The sequence below is a fragment of the Myotis lucifugus genome, unplaced genomic scaffold, assembly GCF_000147115.1.
Source record: "Myotis lucifugus unplaced genomic scaffold, Myoluc2.0 scaffold_100, whole genome shotgun sequence".
Taxonomy (NCBI): Eukaryota; Metazoa; Chordata; class Mammalia; order Chiroptera; family Vespertilionidae; genus Myotis; species Myotis lucifugus.
The window spans coordinates 3,985,197-4,008,796 of NW_005871148.1; the positions used below are offsets into that span (position 1 = coordinate 3,985,197).

Consider the following 23,600-nt stretch of genomic DNA (forward strand, 5'->3'; position numbering starts at 1 on the left):
ATAAAAGAATAAACATCTCTAAAATGTGGCAGTAGAAAAGAAAGGATATAATTGTTTTATTAAATGTGAATTGGATTCTAGTTTTCAAATTTGTATTTTATATTAAGATCATGTATGTTTTTCTATATGACAAAAGAAAGGAAGAAACTTAATTTTATTAAAATCCAAGTAGGCTTTTATTTGACCACTTTGCATTTCTCGGAACTGTCAAAGCAGACATCAGAATGTAGATCTTATTTACTGTGAAAGATATAGGTGGTAATTTTGTGGGAGGCAGTTGGGATGTTGTAGAAAGAATGTAGAACTTGGAGGCAGAAAATTTGGATTCAGATACTAGTCATGCCACAGATGAGTTTTGTGCCGTCAAGCAAATCACTTACTTTCTTGGTGCCTCTGCTTTTAATTAGAAATGCATTCTTTAAATTACGGTATATTTATTTTAGAATTCTAATGGGCAAGATATAATGTATATGAAAAATATTGTTTAAGCTGTAAGGTATTATGTTAATGTGTTTTGTCATTTTTTACCAAAGACTGTGTTTTAAATAACTTAGTCGTAACTAATTATATGCTGTGTTTTATAGGAGCAAGTACAACATTGATGTAGGTATTGATTTAGATGATATCATGTCTTATAACAGAGGCATAAATGTCTTACCCACTTTGGGGTATTAGTATATCATAAAGAATTTATATAATTAAATTAGCTACTGTGATAATTTTTATCTTTAAATAATATAGACAGTGCTTAGAAAATTAACTGTATTTTCCCCTCTCTTTTTTTGAAAGAAAGAACAGTTTGAATGGCTTAGGATTTTGGAGGTGGGGGAACTGTTTGGACCCAAGTCTTAAATACATTTCCCTGTAGCTTGTTGGCACTTTCAAAAATAGTAAACTGATGAACAAAAATAGAGCCAGAGTCATAGAAGCATCGAACAGACCTCAAAGTGAAAGTGGGGGAGGTGGGAAGGTAAGAGATCAACCAAAGGACTTGTGTGCATGCATGCATATGAGCATAACCAATGGACACAGACAGTAGGCGGGGGGTGAGGGCATGTGCTGGGGGGTGGGAGTGGCTGGGGAGAAGTCAATGGGGGAACAAGGAGACTTATGTAATACTTTAAACAATAAAGAATTTAAATTAAAAAAAAATAGCCTGTAGTTTCACCTCTTCCCAGTAGATGGGATTATTTCTGTATAGGTAGGTGTCAAGAGTGAGTAAAGACCTGTAAAACTGGGACTATCTAAATGAGGGTACGCACTTCAAATAAATGGAGTTGGAGAATTGAAACTACCAAAGGTGATGCTGGCTTCTAATACAAATTCATACTTTAGGATAAACTTTCTTATATAAACTATATGCTACATATAGTTTTTATTATATTCTTATGTCATTAGGCTTTAAATATAACTTTCTTGCCCAGCTGGAGTGGTTCAGTGGTTGAGCATCGACCTATGAACCAGGAAGTCATGGTTTGATTTTCGGTCAGGGCACATGCCCGGGTTGCTGGCTCGATTTGCAGTAGGGGCTTGCAGGAGACAGCTGATCAATGGTTCTCTCTCATCGTTGATGTTTCTGTTGCTCTCTACCTCTCCTTTTCTCTCTGAATTCAATAAAGATATCCTATATAATAAAAGACCAGCGACTGAATGGTGGAATGACCAGAACAACTGGTTGACCAGTCGCTATGATGCGCACTGACCACCAGGGAGCAGACGTTCAATGTAGGAGCTGCCCCCGATGGTCAGTGTGCTACCACAGTGGGAGTGCCGCTCCGCTGGCCACGATGAGCGGCTGCTCCCACTGCAAGCCCCTGGCCGACGATCGTGGCCTCCTCGCCCTAGGCTCCTCCGCCTCGCTCCCTGCCATCTCCTCCAGACACCCACAGGCTGTGCAGCCTGGCGGCCAGGCTCGTAGAGCTGGCCCTGGAGGCTGGGAGGCAGGTTCATGGCTGCCGCAGGACTGAGGCCTACTCTGCTGCCTCTCAGTGCTATTGTCCTTGGGCCAGACTCTGACTGGGTCCCCTGGAGAGGCGAGTGCTCTGGCTCCACAGAAGATGCCGGAACAGGGAGCAGCTGCTCAGAGGGCAGGTCCATAGCTATTTGGCTGACCAGGATGAGTGGCGCTTCCACAGTGGGCTGATCTCCACAAGCGATGCCCCCCACCAGTGCATTGATCCCGTGCACCAGGCCTCTAGTATTTTAATAAAAGAGAAGTCAAGTAAATGCCATTACTTTCCAGAAAGTTAAAAAAATCATGATACATTATTGGCATATAAATTAAAGAATTAAAAAATTGACATTGCTATAATTAAACTCTCATGCTTATTTATGTGAATTAGTTTTCTTAGCACTTATATTTATAATAATGAAAAATAGGAGTAGAATAGGAATATAGTATTTACAATAAACAATATTTACTCATAGATACATGAACTAATGGAAAATAAGAAAGCCTTATCCGTCTCATGAAGAGATGCATTTTAAATTCGTTTCCTCCTCTTCCCCTTCCCATATTTGAATAATTGGTTTGTTCCAATCAGAATACAGAAAAGGTCTATTTGGTTGGTATGTCTCAAATCTCTTTTAAACTATAGCCTCCCCCTTTTTTCTTTGAATTTTCTTTGAATTTATTTATTACAGAAACCAGGTCTATTAAATACCTTAATCTAAAAACTCTTTATAATTTGATTCTAACATTGTTTCTCATTATGTCTGTGTTCCCATCATACTCCTATGTTACACCACTCTGAACTCACCTTTTCTTATTCTTTTCACATTCTCTCATGTCTCCAAGGTTTTTTTTTTAATTAAAATATATTTTTATTGATTTCAGAGAGGGAGGGAGAGGGAGAGGGAGAGAAACATCAATGATGACAGAGAATCATTGATTGACTGCCTCCTGCACACCCCACACTGGGGATCAAGCCTGCAGCCCAGGCATGTGCCCTGCCGGGAATTGAACTGTGACCTCCTGGTTCACAGGCCGACTCTCAACCACTGAGCCACACCGGCCAGGCTGTCTCCAAGTTTTTGACAGTGTTATTTCCTTAGACTCTATTACCTTCCTTCCTTACTTTTCTGCCAAATCTACTCTTTTTTAGAGGTCTTCCCAGACTTTTCCAGTCTGAGTTAGGTACCCTTCTCCATCAGTTAGGGTTCAAATAGGAAACAGTTAACATCCCCACAATAGGTGAAAGGGAATGTCCTGAAGGGACTACTTACAGTGAATGGCAGGGATAAGGGAATCCAACAAGGAAGTGCAGCACCCAGGAACTAGCAAAGATAGAAAGGAAGTTGCACCATCTTTGGGCCAGCATGAACAAAGGGAGCTAGTATTACGGGAACCAGAAATACCTCACTGTTGCTTCTGATTTACTGAACCCAATTTGAATCCAGAGGGCAAGGGAGCCCTGTTTATGTAGTTCATAAAGGTAAGCCTCCTAGGACACTAAGCGTTGGATAAAGGAAGGAGAATGGTTCTGGAGGAGCAAGTAAACATCCAGCACACCCTATTTATACTCCTGTAATACTTTAGCATACTTCATTGTATCGTTTATCATATTGACTGAAAATTCATTGCTTGTATTAATGTTTCCCCATAGCACCATGAACTTCTTTAGAGCTATGTACTGTCTCTTATTTATATTTGTATAACCACAGTACTCATTAGATATTTGTTAATTAAATGAATAAAAGTATAAAAAAGATGGATGAGATACATAATTTAAAAGGTCTGTCTTACTTAGTGGTAAAGTGTGGTCATTCTTTGTGTGTGGTGATTCTTTGTTCAGAAGAGAGTAAATCTAATAATATTTGCTTTGTTTGGCAGTTTTGATGCTTCTACAATAACTGGCTCATTCATTTTGGTTGAAGAGAGGCCAGAGATTAATTTAGGCCATAATAGATTACTACATTTAGAAGAATTATAATGCAGGACTCTGAGTTGATTGCTCAGTGGCCTGGTTAGTATATTTATGCACTTTCTTTTCTATAGAAAAATCATGATGCAGGAAAAGAATCTGTAGAGTCTGTAAGATAAAAATGTTGACTTCAGGAAGAGTGTGCCTTATTACATAGCTTTTTCAAATCTCATAAATATGTGAAAGCTGGTCTCTATCTGGAAAATTCACCCCTATTGAAAACCACCCGTATTGATTGAAATTCTTTCCTCCCCCCAAGTAGTTGAATTAATTATCATATATTTGCTATAAAGGCTTATTTTTATTGCATGAAAAATTACTCCAAAACATAGAGGCCTAAGACAATACTTTTTATTATCTCTCATAGTTTCTGTGGGATATAAGTTTGGGAAGGGCTCTGCTGGATGTTTTTGGCTCAGGGTCCCTTCTGTGTTTTATTCAGATGGTGGCTAGAGCTGGAATAGCTGAGGGTTGGCTGAGCATTTCTCTCTCTTCAGGTGGTCTGTCTGCATGGGCTAGTTTATGGCAGTTACACTGCTAATTATGGCCGGCCAGGGCACCAACACGAATTGCCCAGTGAGCAAGGTGAAAGCTGCATCTCCTTTCCACCTTAGCACAGGAAGTCCTTGCCACATCTTATTGGTTACAAGCAAGTTAGTTAGTTACAAGTTCTAAAGTCAAGTGGCAAGAGGATAGACCCCATCTCTTTCTTTACAAATATATTTTTATTGATTTCAGAGAGGGAGAGAGAGATATATAAATCTCAATGATGAGAGAGAATCATTGATTGGCTTCTGCATGCCCCCCACTGGGGATCGAGCCTGCAACCCGGGCATGTACCCTGATTGGGAATTGAACCGTGACCTCCTGGTTCATAGGTCGATGCTTAACCACTGAGCCACGCTGGCAGGGTCTTTTTTTTTTTTTTGACCCCATCTCTTAATGGAAAAAGTATCAAGAATTTGCAGTCATTTAAAAATTTTATAGCCCTAGCCAGTTTGGCTCAGTGGATAGAGCGTGGCCTGTGGACTGAAGGGTCCTGGGTTCGATTCCAGTCAAGGGCACATGCCTGGGTTGCGGGCTTGATCCCCAGTAGGGGGCGTGCAGGAGGCAGCAGATCAATGATTCTCATTATTGATGTCTCTCTCTCTCTCACTCTCTCTCCCTTCCTCCCTGAAATCAATAAAAAAAAATAAAATAAAAATTTTATAAATGGCAGCAGCAGTGGCTGCTGCTACTGCTATCTTTTGATTTTTGGGTCAGACTGCATACTCTTTGGTATCCTAATCTAATAGATACCATTTCCCAGATTTTATAATTTAGTTGTTATGTTCTGTCTTTGAAGTTTCTAGGAATTTTTTTTACAGAGCACTTTAATGGCAAAAAGTTTTAACATCTTTTAGAAAAGTTATGATAGTTTATTATTAAAGTATAAAAATCCATAAATTATTTTGGTAAATAATAAAGATACTCAATGGAAACAGAAGCAGACTGGTAAAAAGAAAGAAGGCATACATTTTTATTCAAATGAAATAATTTTATTCAAATAAATAATTCTCTGTAATTATTTTTATAATTAAAAACTATTATAATTCAGGCTTAAGAATAAAATAATTGTAGTGCTTCCCCATTGGGTCTGCGTTGTTTTTCTTTAGCCCTCTATAATCCATTCTCCACAGAGCAGCTTCATTTAAAAAAAAAATTGGCTAATTGGGTGCAGGTGGTATATGAAGCTGAAAACTTCTGTACATACCTCATACCAGGCAGCCTGGTGACTGTTCTTCCTCAACCCTCACAAAAAATTAGACTTATTTTGTGGAGGAAGTTAACCAAACTGGTTTTAGACCCAGGATATCTGGCACTGTAGAAGGTAGGAGGGTAAGGGCTCACCTGAAAATGAGGGGACTGGCAACGTCTTAAATAGTGAAACTTTCAGCACTTTCACTGCTCAGCTTCAAGAACACTAGCAGCCAATTGTGTCTTTTATCCTTTATGGAAAAAATTAGACAATTAACAGAAAACACTTATTGCCCTAACCGGTTTGGCTCAGTAGATAGAGCGTCAGCCTACAGACTGAAGGGTCCCAGGTTGGATTCTGGTCAAGGGCATGTACCTTGGTTGCGGGCACATCCCCAGTGGGGAGTGTGCAGGAGGCATCTCATTGATGTTTCTAACTCTCTATCCCTCTCCCTTCCTCTCTGTAAAAAATCAATAAAATATGTTTTTTAAAAAAGAAAACACTTACAAATACTGATATGTAAAGTCTCCTTAGCTAGATCACCTCGCCAAACACCCTACAGTGAAATTTATCAGTTGACAGGTGGGGATCGAGAGTCTGACCACTCAGTCTTTAAACTTCATATGAACAATTAGAAATGGCCCTAAATTCTCAATAGGAGTAAGAGAGTGGAACAATGCCTTCAGAATTCTGAGGGAAGATGATTTCTGGCCTAGAACCCAACCATTTGATCAGTCAAGTGTGAAGGCAGAATAAAGGCATTCAGATCTCAAAACGTTATTTCCACTTGTTCCTTTTTAGGAAGCTACTGAAGGATATAGTATCTCCCAAAGAGAGGGAGCACACTGTCAAAGAGGAACACACAGGTAATTGTATCCCTGTACACAAAGGAAAAGGCAGAGAGAGGCGAAGGGAAGTCCCCGGACAATGAATCTAAAGTTTAGGGCAAGAGACTGAAATTCTATGCAACATTTTGTATATGTTTTCTTGGGAGACGGTCTGCATTGGGGCTCTTGTTAAGGATGACCAAAAGCCAAACTCATGTATTGCCAGCCATGAACATTATCAACTTTTTAGTTTTTGACAATTTTGTGGGTGAGTGAAATGGTAAATTTTAAAATTGTTGAGTTTAAAAGTCTTTTATTAAAAGTTGATTACTTTCATTATCAGCTTTTTTTTCTTTTTATCTGCTTTGCCAATTACTTTATGGATATATTGCTAAAATACTCATAGAAATGCTCAAGTTTTAGAGCTGGCTGAGAACCAAGTGGTTACCTTAACCTGGGATATGTAGACCTTTCAAAAATCTGTGGATTGGCTCCTGGGACTGTGTAGAATTTATGAATCCCCTGGGTTGTATGTAAATTTGTATATGCGGACAGGTTTTTGTTTTTTCCCCCCCCCGTGGCATAGGGTTCAATTTCAGATCACACAAGCTTAGAAAGGTTCAGGGGCTTACTCAACAGTGATGTTCTGACTCCCATTTTGATGTACATTCCCTGTTATATCATGCTGTCTTCAGGGTTCTGAATTAGTATAGTTTTTGTTGCGTGATCACTTTTAAATTTCTTGAACATTGTATAATAAATAAGATGAATCTAAGAACCAATGAATTTCTTTTGAATATTATAGTACTATGTTAAAACACCTTAAAGTTAAAAAAGTGACAGCCTAAAATAGACATTTCAAATAGTCCTTAGCATTATGGAGAACAAAATTTTTACAGGTTTCTGTTTGTGAAGGAAAAGAACTGTGAAGAAAAATTCCTAAAGTATTAAAGTACACATCTTTCTCACACACACATTTTATAAATATATTATAGAATTGTTCAAGAATGAGTATTTAAGGACAACTTGGGTTGTTTTATCTGCTGTGTTGAAATTTTTTCTAAAATGTAAATCTCCTTTTTTGCCCTAGTTAGTAATGTCTTCAAGGCTGTTCCATGATCTCCCACTCTTGCAGTTTGAATGTCAGTTTGAATGCATGTTAGCATTGAGGCCTTAAGTAATGTAGGAAATTGGATTGAATACATGGTGCAGATACATTTTAGAAATTTTGAAAATTACTGTTAAGTACTAGAAAAGTAAAGTAAACCATTACCCCAAGATTACCTTACATTTTGGATTATATTTAAACATTTTCTTTGTTTAATAGTTTTTGGCCCAGAAATGTTCTTGAATGGGGAAATTATGGTACTTTTCCCCTCTGAGTTTAAAAATAGATTTATATTGATATGCAGTCAAGAAATTTCTTTTTTTCCTCCCTCTCTATTTAAAAGTTTCCTTCCTTCCTTCCTTCCTTCCTTCCTTCCTTCCTTCCTTCCTTCCTTCCTCTCTCTCTCAACTTTGCTATACAGTGAGCGAGGGAAGGATCAGAATTATCTTGGGGTAATGTTTTTTTGGCTTGAACTATGTTCTTGATATTGTGATTGATTTGAGGTGACTTAAAAAAGTTGTTACCCAGTTTCTATGTCTTTCGTGCACGATTTTAAAAAGTTAAAGAAATAGAATAAGCTAAAATGTTTATATACATGGCAAATTTAGCCTGTACAGAGACTGTACAGTGAAAAGATTAATTTCTATGTGTGCCTAGTTTCTCAACGTCCTCCCCCAGATGTAATGTTACCAGTTTCACCTACTTTGTAAATTGCTAACTGCTAAAGTAGAGGATGCTTGTGGTTTTGCCCCTTCTGTTGGTAACTTATCCTTTTTCTTTTAGGAACCTCTTCTGTCTCACTCACAGTCCAAGTAATTCCACTGGTCTAAGCCCACCTCATTGACTCAAGCTGTTCTAATCTCCAGGTGTAGAGAGATGCATGAGCAAAAAAAGCACAAGCTATAAAATAGCAAGTTATGTATATGGAGTAGGCGGGGGTGGGGGTGGGGGGTGGAAAAAAGGAACACCTGGTCAGATTGTACAGTGACTTGAATGATAGGCTAAGGAGCCTGGATTTTATCCAGTAGGTAGTCAGGAGTTAAACATTTCCAAACAAGGGGAAAATTTGTAATTAATTTCCCATTCCTCTCAGCCCTAATGGTCAAATCCTACTTTTTCTCCTTTGAAAACTCTCTTAACGTATCCCTTCCTTTTCCATTCTTAATCATTCCAGTACCATCATTCAGTCCTTCTTACATCAGACTGAGATTGCTGCCGTAGTTAATAAATGATTTCTCAGCTTTAAGCCCTTTGTCCTGCAGCCCATTCTGGACACCAGTATTAGATTAATCTTACTTAGAGCTTCATTTTGATCATATATTTCTCCTTCTCAGAAACCTTTAGTATCTCTCCCTGTTGTTGATAGGATAAGATCCAGACTTCTTAGCCATTCAGGGCATTCCAAAAATTAATCCAGTCTACCTTTAAAGCCTTACCTTTCCCCCTTTATTTAACCTGGATTCTAGCGAACTTGGAATTTTCCTTTTACCCTCTCATGTTTCTAGTCTATTTCTTTCTCCTGGGTCATCCTTTCTCTAGACTCATCTCTACTGGTTAAAAATTATGCCTATCCTAAGAGTTCAGTTAACATTGTGCCTCCTTGTAGAGCTTCTTCAAATAATTTGGAAGCTAATTTGAGTTCTTTGCTCTGAAATCTCAGAACTCTTTGCTTATACTTAAGGCACTTGTCACTTACTGCTTTCTATTGTTGCTTGTCTTAACAGCCTTGCTAGATTATGTAACATTAGTGGCCCAGTGCATGAATTCGTGCACATTGAAAGGAAATTAATTAGAAGAAATATTTTAATATCGCTGTTCGCCCTTTCTCTATAATAGAAGTGTCAACCAAATTCACGATCGACAATGACAGATGGAAACACACACGTATGATTGGCGCCAGTGAGAGCTTTATATGTATCATGCATGTGAGAGTTAACTTAGCCTTTTATACATATAGAATAAACTTGCTTAGTTAGACCTGCTTTCTGATTTAGCTAAACTTTTTCCAGCCCAGTGAAGCACCCCAACTTCTCTTTCACGTAATTGTCAGCAACACAGCAGTAAATATCAACATGAAGCAGATTATTATTGTAGATCATGCAGGGAGAACAAAGGGTAAAATATTTAACTGCGGCAGCGTTTGACTATATTCTGCGCAATGAGAAAACCTGAAGTCATTTTCAAGGTCCACCATTTCTTACTTCTTTTCAGTTGGGTCAAGTTTCTAAGCTTTCTAAATCTCCGTTTTTTGGCTAATGAAAAGAAAATAGGATTCCACCAAGTCTCCTATCTACCTACTCCAGGACTTCTGTGAGGGTCAAATGAGATGAGGCACGGGAAAACGCTTCACAGACATTTGGTTAAAGTGTGGAATGTTTGTACCTGGCTATAAAGCAAGTCGTGTTCCTGTGCTGAAGAAACTGCAAGGAGGCTAGTTGTCGCTAGGGAGAGGAAGCTGGGTGTTGCTATGTGACGTCATTACCTGGACGGACACTTAGCATATTAGCTTTATATATATATATATATATATATATATATATATATATATATATATATATATATAGATAGATAGATAGATAGATAGTTATGGTGTTTATTTCCCATGCACAATGCTTTTATGTACTTGTGGTTGATAAATATTCTGTTAATTGAACTTTTCTATTTTGGACTACCTTTTGTGCACTAAATTGATGGTAGTTTTATGTTTTTTATTCTTTTTATTTCAAATATATTTTTATTGATTTCAGTGAGGAAGGGAGAGGGAGAGAGAGAGAGAGAGATAAAAACATCAATGATGAGAGAGAATCATTGATTGGCTGCCTTCTGCATGCCCCTTACTGGGGAATTGAGCCTGCAACCCGAGCATGTGCCCTTGACTGGAATCAAACTTGGGACCCTTTAGTCCGCAAGCCAACACTGTCCACTGAGTCAAACCAGCTATGGCAGGTTTATGATTTTTAGTCATGGCTTCTCTACTAGACTATAAAATTCTTAAGGGCAGGAAATATGTCTGATGTATACTTTCAGAATTCTTCTATAATGTATACATAATATACTTTTAAAAAGCTCATTTTTAACAGATTTTGAAAAATATTTGCCAATTTGGTTGGTTAAAAATGTTATCATGAGCCCTGGCCAGGTGGTTCAGCTGGCTGGAGGGTCATCCCATGCACTGAAGGGTTTAGGGTTTAATTCCTGGTCAGGGCATATATCCAAGTTGCATGAGAGAGGCAACCAATTGATGTTTTTCTCCCTCTCTTCGCCCTGCCCCCCTCCTTCCCTTCCTCTCTCTCTAAAATAAATAAGCATATCCTCTGGTGAGGATTTTTAAAAAAAGATATTTAATTTTTTTGATTCTTAGTGTGGAAATCATATTTTTATATTTTTATTTGCCATTTCTACTTCTGTGAAGTCCATGTTTTTATTTATTTATTTATTTATTTTTATTTTTTTGGCAGAATTTTATGATTTTATTAACACAAATACAATGTGTACACAATCTGTCTATTCATTTTCTTCGCTGCGCAGCCTGGCATTGGGATTAGTGACTCTGATGGCCAGCTAGGCTGCTTTTCCACAGTGGCTTTGTGGTTCTTTGAGGAGACGTTGTGAGCAATCTCAGCACAGTAAGATTTATCGCACTTCAGCAGCACTTCAAGCTCCTTGACGTTATGGACCAGAAACTTCTGAAAGCCACTGGGCAGCATGTGCTTTGTTTTCTTGTTGCTCCCATAACCATTGTTGGCCATCAAGATCTGGCCCTTGAATCTTCTATGCACTCTATTGTCAGTGCCTCTGGGTTTCTGCCAGTTCTGTTTAATTTTGACATATCAGTCTGACGTGCCGGATGAACTTCTTGGTCCTCTTTTTGACAATCTTGGGTTTCACGAGGGGTCTGAGGGCAGCTATGGTGCCAAGTAGGAGATGGCTGCCACCTCCATAGGCAGCGCCAAGGAAGAGCTGAAGTCCGTGTCTGTGTGTGTGTGTGTGTGTGTGTGTGTGTGTGTGTATACACACATATATATATATTGTTGCTATTATTGATACTCACCAGAGGACTGTAAATAAATACTAAGGGATTTATGGAAATGACTATTTTACTATCTTTATTATTATTAACAATAAATTTATTATAATTTATATGTTAATAATAATAAAGTTATTATTTTTACCCAGCTAATACAAACATTTCACCTGGGATGGAATCATACTTGGGTGGGTGTGGAGGAGTCAATGGGAAGGGAGTTTCTTGCCTCTATTTCTGTTTTATACACTTTGAAGTTCTTGTCCCTTTGCTCCAATTTAAGGAATCCTGATCAACTCCCAATACTCGGGATACAGAGGAATCTGTCGTTAGGTATTCTTCCTTTTATTATAATAGTAGATATCAAGCACCTCTATTTGCCGACTATTAAATTCTTTACCTAAACCATTTCATTTAATTCTCAAAGTAATCCTATGAAATAGGTGGGTACAAATATTACCAGCAAACACTGATCTTAGAGAGGTTAAGTAATTTGTCCAAGGGCTCAAAGCTAGTAGGTGGGAGGAGCTAGAATTTGAAAACAGATGTGTTTTTCTCTCATTTCTAAGCTCTGTGTTACACTGTCTCCTAAATTGTTTAAGATTTCTTGACAGAGAGGTCTGGAGGCTTTTGAACAGTTTTTCCCCCTAAGCAGTTCCTTTTTGTGTCAGTTTTCCCTCCAGCTAAAAAAAGAAAAGAAAAGGGAGACAGAAGCGTTTGTAACTTCCTTAGAACCAGGTTTTAGGTCAGATAGGCTGAGTGAGTGTTTTGGATTAAGAGAAGTTTGTTTTTTCTCTGCCCATGTCTCTTTTGACAGCTGACTGAATGTTAAGTCAGTTGGAGATTCATTTTGTTTAACTGGCAAATATTCCCTGGGAAGACTGATTGTTGGAGTATGTTGGGGTGTGGTGAGTTATTAACCATGTGGTGTGGATTACACAGGATACTTTGACCATTGTACCTTTAGACTTCTAAGCTAATGGAGACATTTGTGATTAATGTGCCAAAACTTAATCAAGTCAAAGCTTGCGGAGATTGAAAGTGTTGCCTATCCCCCCTTTTTAAAAAAGAGAGGCTTGGAGGAAAACTAGAATGATGGGTGGTTAACAGATAGTCACAGTAAAGCGCAACCTCACTGGGTGGCTGTTCTCCAAACTTTATTTTTCTTTTGTAGAATGGGAAAAATATTATTAATCCAGAGAACTTAATGAGCTAATCATATAAAGTACTTGGGAAGTAGTTAATGCTCAATGAATATTAGTTATTATTGTGTAAATACTTTTTACACTCAATAAATAGGGTGTGAAATGAGTTCAGAAGTAGAATTTAGGATCTTGTGAGGGCATTGGTTAGGTGCATTTGGTGTCATGAAAGAGTAGGTCATAGGAACTTGAGTGGGTTTTCAAAGAACACCTGTCACGGTGTGTTCCACAGCAAGGAAATTAATTTTCCTTCTGGGATCTGGAACTTTGCCCTATCAAGTACATTTTTCTATTTCTTTCAGAATTTAAATATTCACATGTGCTTTAAAAAGTCCTTCAGGCCATTTTCTTTAACTCCTGCATTCTTTTTTAAAAATATGTTTTTTATTGATTTTTTTGGGGGGGGAGAGAGGAGAGAGAGGAGAACGGAAAGAGAAGAGAGTCGAGAGAGAGAGAGAGAGAGAGAGAGAGAGAGAGAGAGAGAGAGAGAGAGATATCAGTGAGAGAGGAACATTGATTGGTTCTGTCTACTGCAGGCCCCCTCTCAGGACTGAGCCCGAAACTTGGGCATGTGCTCTGACCTGGAATTGAACCAGTGTCCTCTCAGCACATGGGATGACACTCAACCAATTGAGCCACACTGGCCAGGGCTTTTGTATTTATTCTTTTCAAGTTTGACTTTTAGAAAAGAGTAGTCTACTCTCATTTCTATCCACATTTCCCACCTTTCATTTAAGTGCTAATTCAGTGTTTGTTCAGTACTCTTATAAAGCTGCTTTTGGTGAGGATACTAGTTCCCTAATTGATAAAATGTGTGGAGACTTTTCTGTCTTACCTTTCTTGACCTCACCATGTACTTCATTTGACTAGTAGTTGCTTTTTAAGGTCATCCTAGAGCTAGTTAAGTGCTGTTGAAAGTAGGGCTTCAGGGGGTGTTTAAAATTTTCCCCAATCATCCAAGTAAAATTCTTACCTGGATCTTTCAAGGAGCTTGTAAAGCAACTTATTCTTATCTATCAGTTCAGCTAATGAGAAGCAAACTCTGGGTGCTTTTATAGTTTTCTAAGGACAGTTTAAAAAAAGTCAATTTGGCTCAGTTTGTTTCAACTGAGGATGGACCATCATTTGTTTTCTCTCCCCTGATGATTGTCTTAGAGCCTGTAGAAATTTTTAGGTGGAACAGTATTAAGAGATAGTTCTGTCTTACTGCTTATACCAACCTGTTGCACCAGTTTGGGTGTGGTGGCAGGAACTCATTTATTGTGTTTGGGCAGATTAACTCTCTGCTCACTTGCAGAGTAACATCTTTTGTGACATTTAATTTGATTGGGATTGTATATTTTAGAAATTCCCAGTTGACTGATAATCTCTCAAGTGAAGTGGTTTTCTACTTGATGCAGGTATGAAGACTTTGGAAGTTTATAAAATAAACAGACAAACCAGCAAAAGCTTCTAAGATTTTTGCTGTTCAGTTAATCTGCATTAAGTTTATATTTCACTACCTAAGGGTAAAAGCAGATGATGATTCTTTCCAGTCACCTCAAGTGGCTGGTCTTTCCTTGTCATTCATTATCCCTTTTTGTAAAACCACCCTTTTCACCGAGATCAGGTAAACAGTTAATCTTCATATTACGAGAGCATTTCTGGGTTCAAACTACTAGTTTCATGTCTCTCAGGTTGACCCTTGTTTCAAATATTAAATAGCTCTTTCCAGGTACCTTTTGTGATTTCTCAGGTCATTCTCCTAAACCTAACTAACACTTAAGCGTTATTGTCTTAATAAGTTGTCTCTACATCTTCCAGGCCTAACCCTTTATTTTCTCTACCAGTAGTCTAGGTTTCTGGATAAGTATTTTTCTTGCAGTCAGTTCATCAAATTAATTTCCTATAGACTTTAGGCCAAAATTCTTGTGTCAAGGCAGCCTTTTTGGTGAGTGTTCTAGGCTCTTTCAGTAGGAGGTTTCTGAATAGACCTACTTTGGTTCTGGTTAGTTTACCTGTTTGTTATCAAGATTGCTTTTCCTGGCCTCTGTTCTCTTAGTTCTGTTTTTCTGTTTGCTTCTGTTTCCTTTTGCTATGTTTTTAAAATTCTACTAACATGCTGTTCATCTTAGCCTCTTTTCCTATTTAAAAAAATGTTTTTATTGATTTTTTTTTTTTTTAGAGAGAGAAACATTATCGATCAGCTGCCTCTTGCATGCCACCCACAGGGGATTGAATCAGCGGCCTCTTAGTTCTGGGTCGATGCTTAGTCGCTGAGCTATACCTGCCAGGCTTAGCCTCTTTTCTTAAATTTCGCTTACCTGTCGTTCACTCTAGCCTTTTTACTGCAGTGTTACTAAAGAGTTGTATTCAAGATTCTGCCCTGGGACGTTAGTCTCAGCCTCTAAGATTCTTTCCCAGGACATCAGTTGATTCCTTTAGAAACTTCATCTCTTTAGAAACTCGTGGTTTACCTTGGTCTGGTTTTCCTTTTAATTCCAGTGCAGTGATAATTGCTCTAATTTGCCTTATGTGTTCTTAAATACCCTTTACAATTTATAATGATGTTTTGGGTGGGGATAAAACAGTACATGAAGGGAGCTATTTTCTCTCTAGATTCTACCTGTAAATAAACAGCAAAACATAATGGGAAGAGTATGGATCTTGAACTGAGAAAAATTTGAATTTATATCTTCCTATTCTACTTGGTAGTTTTGAGAATCTGAGTCTTAGTTTCCTCATCAGTAAAATTATATATTCCTCATATAATTTTTGTGGGACTGAAAGGACAGTTTATATAAAAGATGATGTCTAGAAGATACTGAGCATCTACTTACCAAAGGTTTTATTCCCTCTTGAGAAATGGACCTCAGTTAACTAAGCTTTCTGTGGTAATTATTTTGCAATATATATGTATATTAAATCATCATGTTGTACACCTTAAACTTACACAATGTTATATGTCAATAATGTCTCAATAAAACTGGTTGGGGGTAAGAGAAACAGAGACAGTCTAGCATACTGAGAGCATCATTCAGTAAAGAATTATTTATTGAGTACTTGTTAAGGGTCAGGCACTATGGTAGCAGAAGAGGTTTAAGAAGATATTATCTTTGATTTTAAGGTAGCTTACAGTGTGGTATTTTAATATGATAGAGATAAAAGTACTGTGAAGAGACTAAGAAAGGAAAAGTGAACTTGGCCAGGTTGGTAGAGGTCTGAGTAGGTGTTAAGGATCACTTTTTGCTGGGAAGTGATGGTTTTGCTCAATTTTTAAGGCTTAGTAGGATTTAACCAGGTATGTAAGTTGGAGGTTAGTGAAGAAGGCGTTCTGTATTGAAAGTGTATAGTGGATGAAGGGTGTTTGTGAGTGTGTAGGAAGATTAGGCTGGACCAAGTTATAAAGTACTGTGTGTGCTAAGGTGTTTTGGCAAGCCATTGAAAGATTTTAAGCAAGTAAGTGATGTAGTCTGAGTTCTGTTTTAGAAAATTTGCTATGGAAAGTATATGGATGATAGGTAAATTTCTAGGCTTCCTTGATGACTATGTGTATTAGTGATGCTATTAAACGAAGGAGAGAGGGAAAGATGAATAAGAATTTAATAGTGGGGAACCCTAGAAACAGTTACTAAAGAGAAAAACAAAGGCTATTAGAGAACAAAAAATGAGCATTGCCAAGCAAGGAACCGGATCTAGCAGAGTCTAGGTAGGCTGGGGAAAACTTTTTGGGAAGGAGAAAGAGAGTAGCTAGAAGACCTTGAGATTCTCTGGTTTATATTAGGAAAGCAAAGTCCCTGAGTGTTTTTGATAGGCTGGTGACATATGGATTTGTTGGTCAGACAAGGAGTGTATCGGCCAGAAGTGGTCTGTGTATATGTTTTGAGTATATATATATGTACCTGTCTTGCGATTATGGTGTGTAGGTAGCTGCCAAGGCATAGGCTAATCTGAAAACATGTTTGAAGTGTATCAGGAATTAAACATAGTTAAGCTCATTTCCACTAAACTAAGAGAAAACAACATCACTTTATATTTAAATTAAATCACCAGAAAAATATTATAGCAGTCCTTTTTAATCAGTTAACTGCCACGATATTTTGAATTTAATTAAAAAAGGTCCGCTGCTTGCGTCTATAGATGCTTATGGCGTACAGATGGTTAAAAAAAGAACATATAATTCTGTTGTGTTCCAAAATCTTGTGCAGCATCTGTCAGTATATGTAGTTATGAACTTGAGCTGCAGTTTTGGGGCAAGTTGTGTGTTTCTTGGAGTCATCTGCTTCCGAGTCCTTTTAATTAGACTCAGTATAAGATCACTCAGGGGCATGGAAATCTGGTGGTCTGGATCGGTAGCTTGTTTTTACTGTGACACATAAACCTATGTGTCAGCACTTTGAAGCTTGACTGTTCTAGCTGTTGACAGGAGGACCTCAAAATGATCCCTTTAGGTGAGATCCTTTCTAGAGAAGAAAGGTATAACTTACACTTGTTCAGTATAAGACTGAGTAAATCAGGTTAGTCTCTGACATTACTTAGTTAGATTTTCATGTAGAGTACAGAATAAGTTTTTAGTGGAATTGATCCCGTTTGCATTGGGCACATTATAATGATTTCATAGGTAGAAAGTCTGTGTGAGCTCTGAGGGAACAACTACATGGCCATTAGTGCAAGTGGCAAAACTTCAGGCTGGGAAACATGAAAGGTTTCTGAAACTTTGAGGATGATATGAACAGTGGAATTTCTGTGTTAAGAGAGGATATTACCCAGTTTGTGGTTAATTAACTCCTCCAGTGAAACAAACTTCTTGATCATTTGACAGGAAGGTAGGGACTCCCCAAGTTTCATTAAGCAGTGAACCTGCTTCAGTGGCTGCATGTTTAATGGTAACAGTGTATCCTGCACAGGAAATGCCCTTATTTATTTATTTATTTTTGGTTATTTTAAAGATAAGTCATTCCACAGACAATATTAAATCAGAGGTGACAATAGGAGGTAGTTTTAGGATTAGAGCTGGGCATATTAATTTTTGAGTTATTGCTAAATAATCATGTAGTTCCCGTTCATCTAAAGAGGGAGTACTGTTGCAAAATTAAGTTTTGAATAAAGAGTTGAAGAGTGATATGCAAAGTGAACAGAAAAGGATTTAATAAAAAAGGATTTCAGTTGACAAATTATTGAATGTTGCTTAGAAGTAATAAGAATTGCATAGCATGTGGGATCCATAGAGTGAGTGGAAAAGTGCCACCAAATGCAAGCAGGGAGGGTATGTCTTAGCAAGATATGCAGTAGGCTTCTGGTGTGAACACTGCTGTTCGATTTCTTATGGAAGGAATGGAGGATCAGGAGGGGTTTAGTTAAGAGCTACAGGAATTCTAAGCATCACAATTCTTTTGATTGCCCTGAGAACTTGAATGAGTCTGTAGTCTTTTCCATTAATTTTCTAAAGGAGCAATAGGGAAGTATTACAAAAGACTTATTACAATAAGCCTTTCTTCTAATAAAGACTCAATGTGAGATTTATTCCTGATAATCATTTAAGGTTTAAATGAATATTGGAGCAACCAAGCAGGACTTTGTAAGGATCAATTTGAAGTCTTAGTAGGGTCAGCACCATATATTCTGTCATAAGATCTTTAGTCCAGAGTACAGGTATTGGATGCAACATTGGGTTGGGAAAGGCCAGTATGCACAAGAAAACAAGGGCTTCTAGGGCTGCTATAATTTTGTTTTGTGCTCATTTTTCCTTTGGAATCTCTAAATATATGCCTCTGTAAAGCATTTAACTTGACAGTGCTATCTACAGAACAAGCCTTAACCTAGTAAGTTAGCCAGAGTAAAGGTCACACTATACAAATGTGTCTTCCTTTTGGTCAGTAGTGAGTAGCTTTCTTTTTCCTTACAGAAACTATCTCTAAAAAATAAGCTGTCACAAATTATTTAGTGAATATTTTAATTAAATTGTAGATACAAAGTTTAATAGAACCATCTTATTATAATCTTGGCTTATTATTGCATGTAATTGGATAGAGTGTGGAAACATGCCTTCAAATTGTAATCAAACCCTATACACATAAGACAGTATATGTTTAGCTTATGCTTTTTTCTTTCTACATATTTACAGATTTATAAAAAGATATTGATAGGTTTCAGGTGCTTTATTTTACATGCATACTAACTGGGTGTTTGAGGGGGCATTATGTATAAACAGGTATCAGTGAATTTCTGGCACTTTCATTGTCAGTGATTTTTCTTCTGCCAATGTTGATAAGAATTTGGCATTGTGCCTTTCATTTAAACTACACATAGCAAGTTAAAATGATCATTTGAATAGAGCTTGGGCAGAATGATGTATATGGCAATATGCCATTATAGAAAAAAATCTAGGAAATGTGATGCATTAGTCCTTTGCACTGGAAATTTTCCTGGGGAATACTTAACACACGTTTGGCTTGCAGTGGAATAAGAGGGAGGAGCAGTGGAAAAAGGAAGCCTTTTGTTTACTGTAAAACAATGCAGTGAATTAGACATAGCGATGTTAGAACAGGAGTCTAAGTATGATAAATCTAGGCAGATTCCATTGGAATGGCAAGTTATGTTGTGACTCAATCCTGAGCCCTGCTATAGAGCTTCAGAATGTCTGAGACTTTGGTATCTATAGTAGTTACTGAATTGTGTACTCTGTGCATGGTGTTTTAGGCTCTGGGAATGCAATGGAGATAAAAATTAAGTTCTTGACCTCATGGAGTTTAATGTTGTAGTTGAGGAAGACCTTAGGAACTGAAGGGTTAATTGGCTTAACTGTTTGAAAAATGTGGGTCTTTATGAATGTTTAAATTTGGTAATTCCTAGGCCCTCTTGGAGAAATGACTGTTTCCTGGGCTGGGCCAGGGAACATACGAGATAAGCCGATAGCTTTTTCTAGAGTCAGAAAGTATGGAAGTGTGCTTCTTTCTCCCTAGTGATGTGGGTATGTCAAAGGAACACAGGAACCAACTGTAACAGCTCCCAATACCGAAGTTAAAATAATTTGAGCAATAAAATAAAGTAGAATTGGATTATAACCCAAAGTATAAAATAAATATTTATGAATCTATACTGATACAAATAAGTGATTGAAAAAAAGTAGATAAATGGAAGAGGGTAAACAAATTTCCCATGCAGAATTCCAAATAATTTATGTAGCCATTCCATTGTTGAGGGGGAGAATAACTCCCTGGTTCTTAATGTGGGCTGCACATGGTGACTTCCATCCAAAGAGTGTATAGTATGGAAAGGAGGATAAAAGGATAACTTTACAGTGGAGAGACCTTAAAAACACAACTTGAGTCAGGTCAAAGTTAATATCAACAGTGGTAAGTCATGTTGATAGTATATACCCTTGATAGGATATTGTGAAAACGGTACTGTTACCTTTTGTGGTTTTTCCTCTAACCTATGAACCCAGAATAACCATGAAAAATCAGACAAATTTAATTGAGGGGCATTCTACAAAACCACCATTGTTCTTAAAAACTGTCAAGGTCATTAATAACTAGTCTGAGAAACAATAAAAAAATCTGAGAAACTGTCATAGCCAAGGGGAGTCTAAGGAGACATGATGACTAAATGTAATATGGTGTCCTCATTGGGATCTTTAAACAGATAAAAGATGTGACAACTCAGGACATTTGAATAAAATATGAACTTCAGTTAATAGGTATCAATATTAGTTCATTAAAGTGTGACAAGTGTAAAATATTAATAGGATAAATGGGTGTGCGTATATGAAAACACTGTACTATCTTTGTAACTTTTCTGTAAATCTAAAATTATTCTAAAAGAAAAAATTTATTAAATTTAGTAATTCCCTATTAACACAGGAAATACTTCAAAATTATGAAGTTATAGTCAGGCTCAGTGGTTGAATGTTGACCCATGAACCAAGAGGTTGCTGGTTCGATTCCCAGTCAGGGCACATACCCAGGTTGCAGGCTCAATCCTTAGAAAGGGGGGTGGGGTGGTGCAGGAGGCAGCCGATCAATGATTCTCTCTCATCATTGATGTTTTTATATCTCTCTCTCCCCCTCTCTTCCTCTATCTGAAATTAATAAAAACATATTTTTAAAAATTATGAAGTTAAGTTTTTTTTGAATATATATTTTAAACAACAACAAAAATGGTTCACTTATATCAAATGTATAAAGATTTTAGTCAAAAAGTTTCCCAGCAAGTGTAGTTTTTAACTGAATAAAACTGAAACAAGATTAGGATATACAAAAAAGCTTTATTAAAGTTAAGTGCAAGTTTATTAACTTTCTCAACACAAAAACAATGCTCTACTTTGATATAATAAATGCAGATATAGTTTATTCTAGCCAGCCACAACTGTAAATGGTTACCTTATAGAGATCAGAGGTAGCTTTAAAAGAAAGCTTCTCTTAGGAACATAATAATCACGTTCTGGTGTAAATTCACGTTAAGAAATAAGGTTCAGCTAAAGCCAAGCAAGACATTCAGCACGAAATAAATGCAAAGCAAGTAGTCTAGGTGCCTGGCATATAGCAGGCACACTGTGGAAGCTATTACTGCACTATCTGAGAGCATTTCAGCTATATATCTTGTATTTCTGTAACTTCATTTCTCCAACTTGAGGATGAAAACACGTAAAAGTACTTTCATTCACTATGACTAAAGAATCTCCTATGCTAATTGTAGACTGAACACTATCCTGGCTAGTGCTATTGGAGACTCAGCCACTCACCACCTTCTCTTTACTGGTCACCTTCATTCAAACAGACCCACTTCCTTATTGATGACTAGAGACCCGATGCACGAATTCGTTCACGGGTGGGGTCCCTCGGGGTGGCCTATAGAGATCGGGCCCCAGCTCGTGCCCCCAACCTCGCAGCCCCGCAATCCCGCCTGGCACCCGGCCTTGGCCTGGCGCCGCCCCCTCACCTGCTCCACCATCCAGTCTGCGGGGCAATCGATCGGGGCCACTCCCCCCACCCCATCTCCCTCAGTACCTGGGAGCCGGGCAGTGGCCTCGCCCCCCGCCGCAGTCTCTGGGACGATTGGCAGGGCGATCAGACCCTCGGTTGCACCCACCTTGGCCTGGTGCTTCCTGCTCACCTGCTCTACCATCCCACCACAGTCCCGCTCTCATCAGGGCCCTATCGGGGGCCGGCAGCACCTCCACTGCCGCCCACTGCCAGCACTGCGTCACTGATGCCCACCATGGTCCGCCCCGCCCCCTAGTGGTCAGCACACGTCATAGCAAGTGGTTGAACTCGGTCTCCTGGTCAAACGACTACCTGAGGGGACAATTTGCATATTAGGCTTTTATTATATAGGATGACTGCTCAAGAGATTTGATACAGTATATCTAAATTTAGCCACACAATAATTTACTTTCTTCGTGGGAACACCAAGAGAAAGAAACCTTATTATATGATTCAAGTATATAGTTGCAGTGAAGCCACAACACTATTCTATATGTAGGGGGGAAATTGCATCACTTTCTGGCCATTCCTAAGTTTTTCTCCTTTGCCTCCTTTTTCTATAGACACTCATAAAAGACAGCATAGTTTAGTGTTAAGCTATAAGACTATATAAAGTTAAACACTTAGAGTCAGATGCCTGGGTTTTACTGTCACTTATTAACTTGTGACCCTGAACAACTACTTAATAGCTCTTTACCTCAGATATCTTATCTGTAAAAATGAAGATACTATGAGACAGATACCTAATAGTGCTGATTTAAAGATTAAATAAATTGAAATATAAAATACTTGGAATATTACCTGATATACAACAAGTGCTCAATAAATATCAGCTATTATTATTCCTCTATTCTAAAATTTAAAATAAAATTAATCCACCAGGTTGCAAGAATCTTAAAGAGCAAGAAAGGGATCTTCTCACAACCTGGTGAGAAGCCTGTTTTCGTTTGGGCTGCCATAACACAGAGGTGGCTTAACATTTATCTCCCACAGTTCTGGAGGCTCAGAAGACCAAGATCAAGGTGCCAGCAGATTCAATGCCTGGTGAAGGCCCTCTTCCTATTCTGTAGACAGCCGCCTTCTTGCTATATCCTCACGTGGCCAAGAAAATGGTGACCTCTCTTAAGTCTCTTCTTATAAGGGCACAAATCCAAATATAAGAACTCCACCCTTTGGACCTAATTACCTCCCCAAAGCCCCACCCTCAAATGTCATCACATTGAGGATTGGGGCTTCAACATATGAAATTCGGGAACACAAACATTCAATCAATAACAAAGTTTATGCATCTAGTAAGCTTTCAGTAAACATGAATAAGTACGTCTAAATCTGTATGTCTCAAAAAAACACAAAACTCTGTATGTCTAGCCTCACTCCTCTCTCAAGCTCAGAGCCCACATTTCAAATCGACTACCACACACCCACTTTGAAATCTCACCAGCACTTCAAATTATATTTATTCAAAGTTGAATTAATCAGCTTCCCTAGTGAACCAGCTCTTCTTTCTTTTGACTTCTCTGGTTCTGTGAACTGCACCACATGCTTCCCATTATCCAGAAAGCAAATGTCTTCCTTATCTCTCCCTCTCCCTGACCACCCCACATCTAAAGCATTTGCCAGATTACATCAAGTATCACATATCTCTCTGCCTATTTCCATTTCCAGTATTCACATTTAAATAATATATCTATTTTATAATGTGCCAAAAGACCTCCACACACAGTTTCTTGCTTGATCCTTAAAAGTTTGTGAGTTATGTTTAATATCCACAGAAAAGGAAATTACAGCTGAGAGTTGTGGCTTGCCCTAACCTGT

At 38.1% G+C, this 23,600-nt stretch overlaps 1 protein-coding gene and 1 pseudogene across 1 annotated transcript in view; one reads left to right on the forward strand and one right to left on the reverse strand.

Moving 5' to 3' along the window:
- Positions 1-1,787: 1,787 nt before the first annotated feature.
- The window catches only part of SMURF2 (SMAD specific E3 ubiquitin protein ligase 2), a 73,447-nt gene continuing 51,634 nt past the window's right edge, over positions 1,788-23,600 (forward strand). The window contains exons 1-3 of the mRNA XM_023756982.1: positions 1,788-1,910; positions 6,463-6,527; positions 11,904-11,953. Coding sequence (XP_023612750.1) covers positions 1,788-1,910; positions 6,463-6,527; positions 11,904-11,953 — 238 coding nt within the window. The remainder of the gene's footprint in view (positions 1,911-6,462; positions 6,528-11,903; positions 11,954-23,600) is intronic.
- Positions 11,048-11,805, reverse strand: LOC106697734 (annotated as a pseudogene).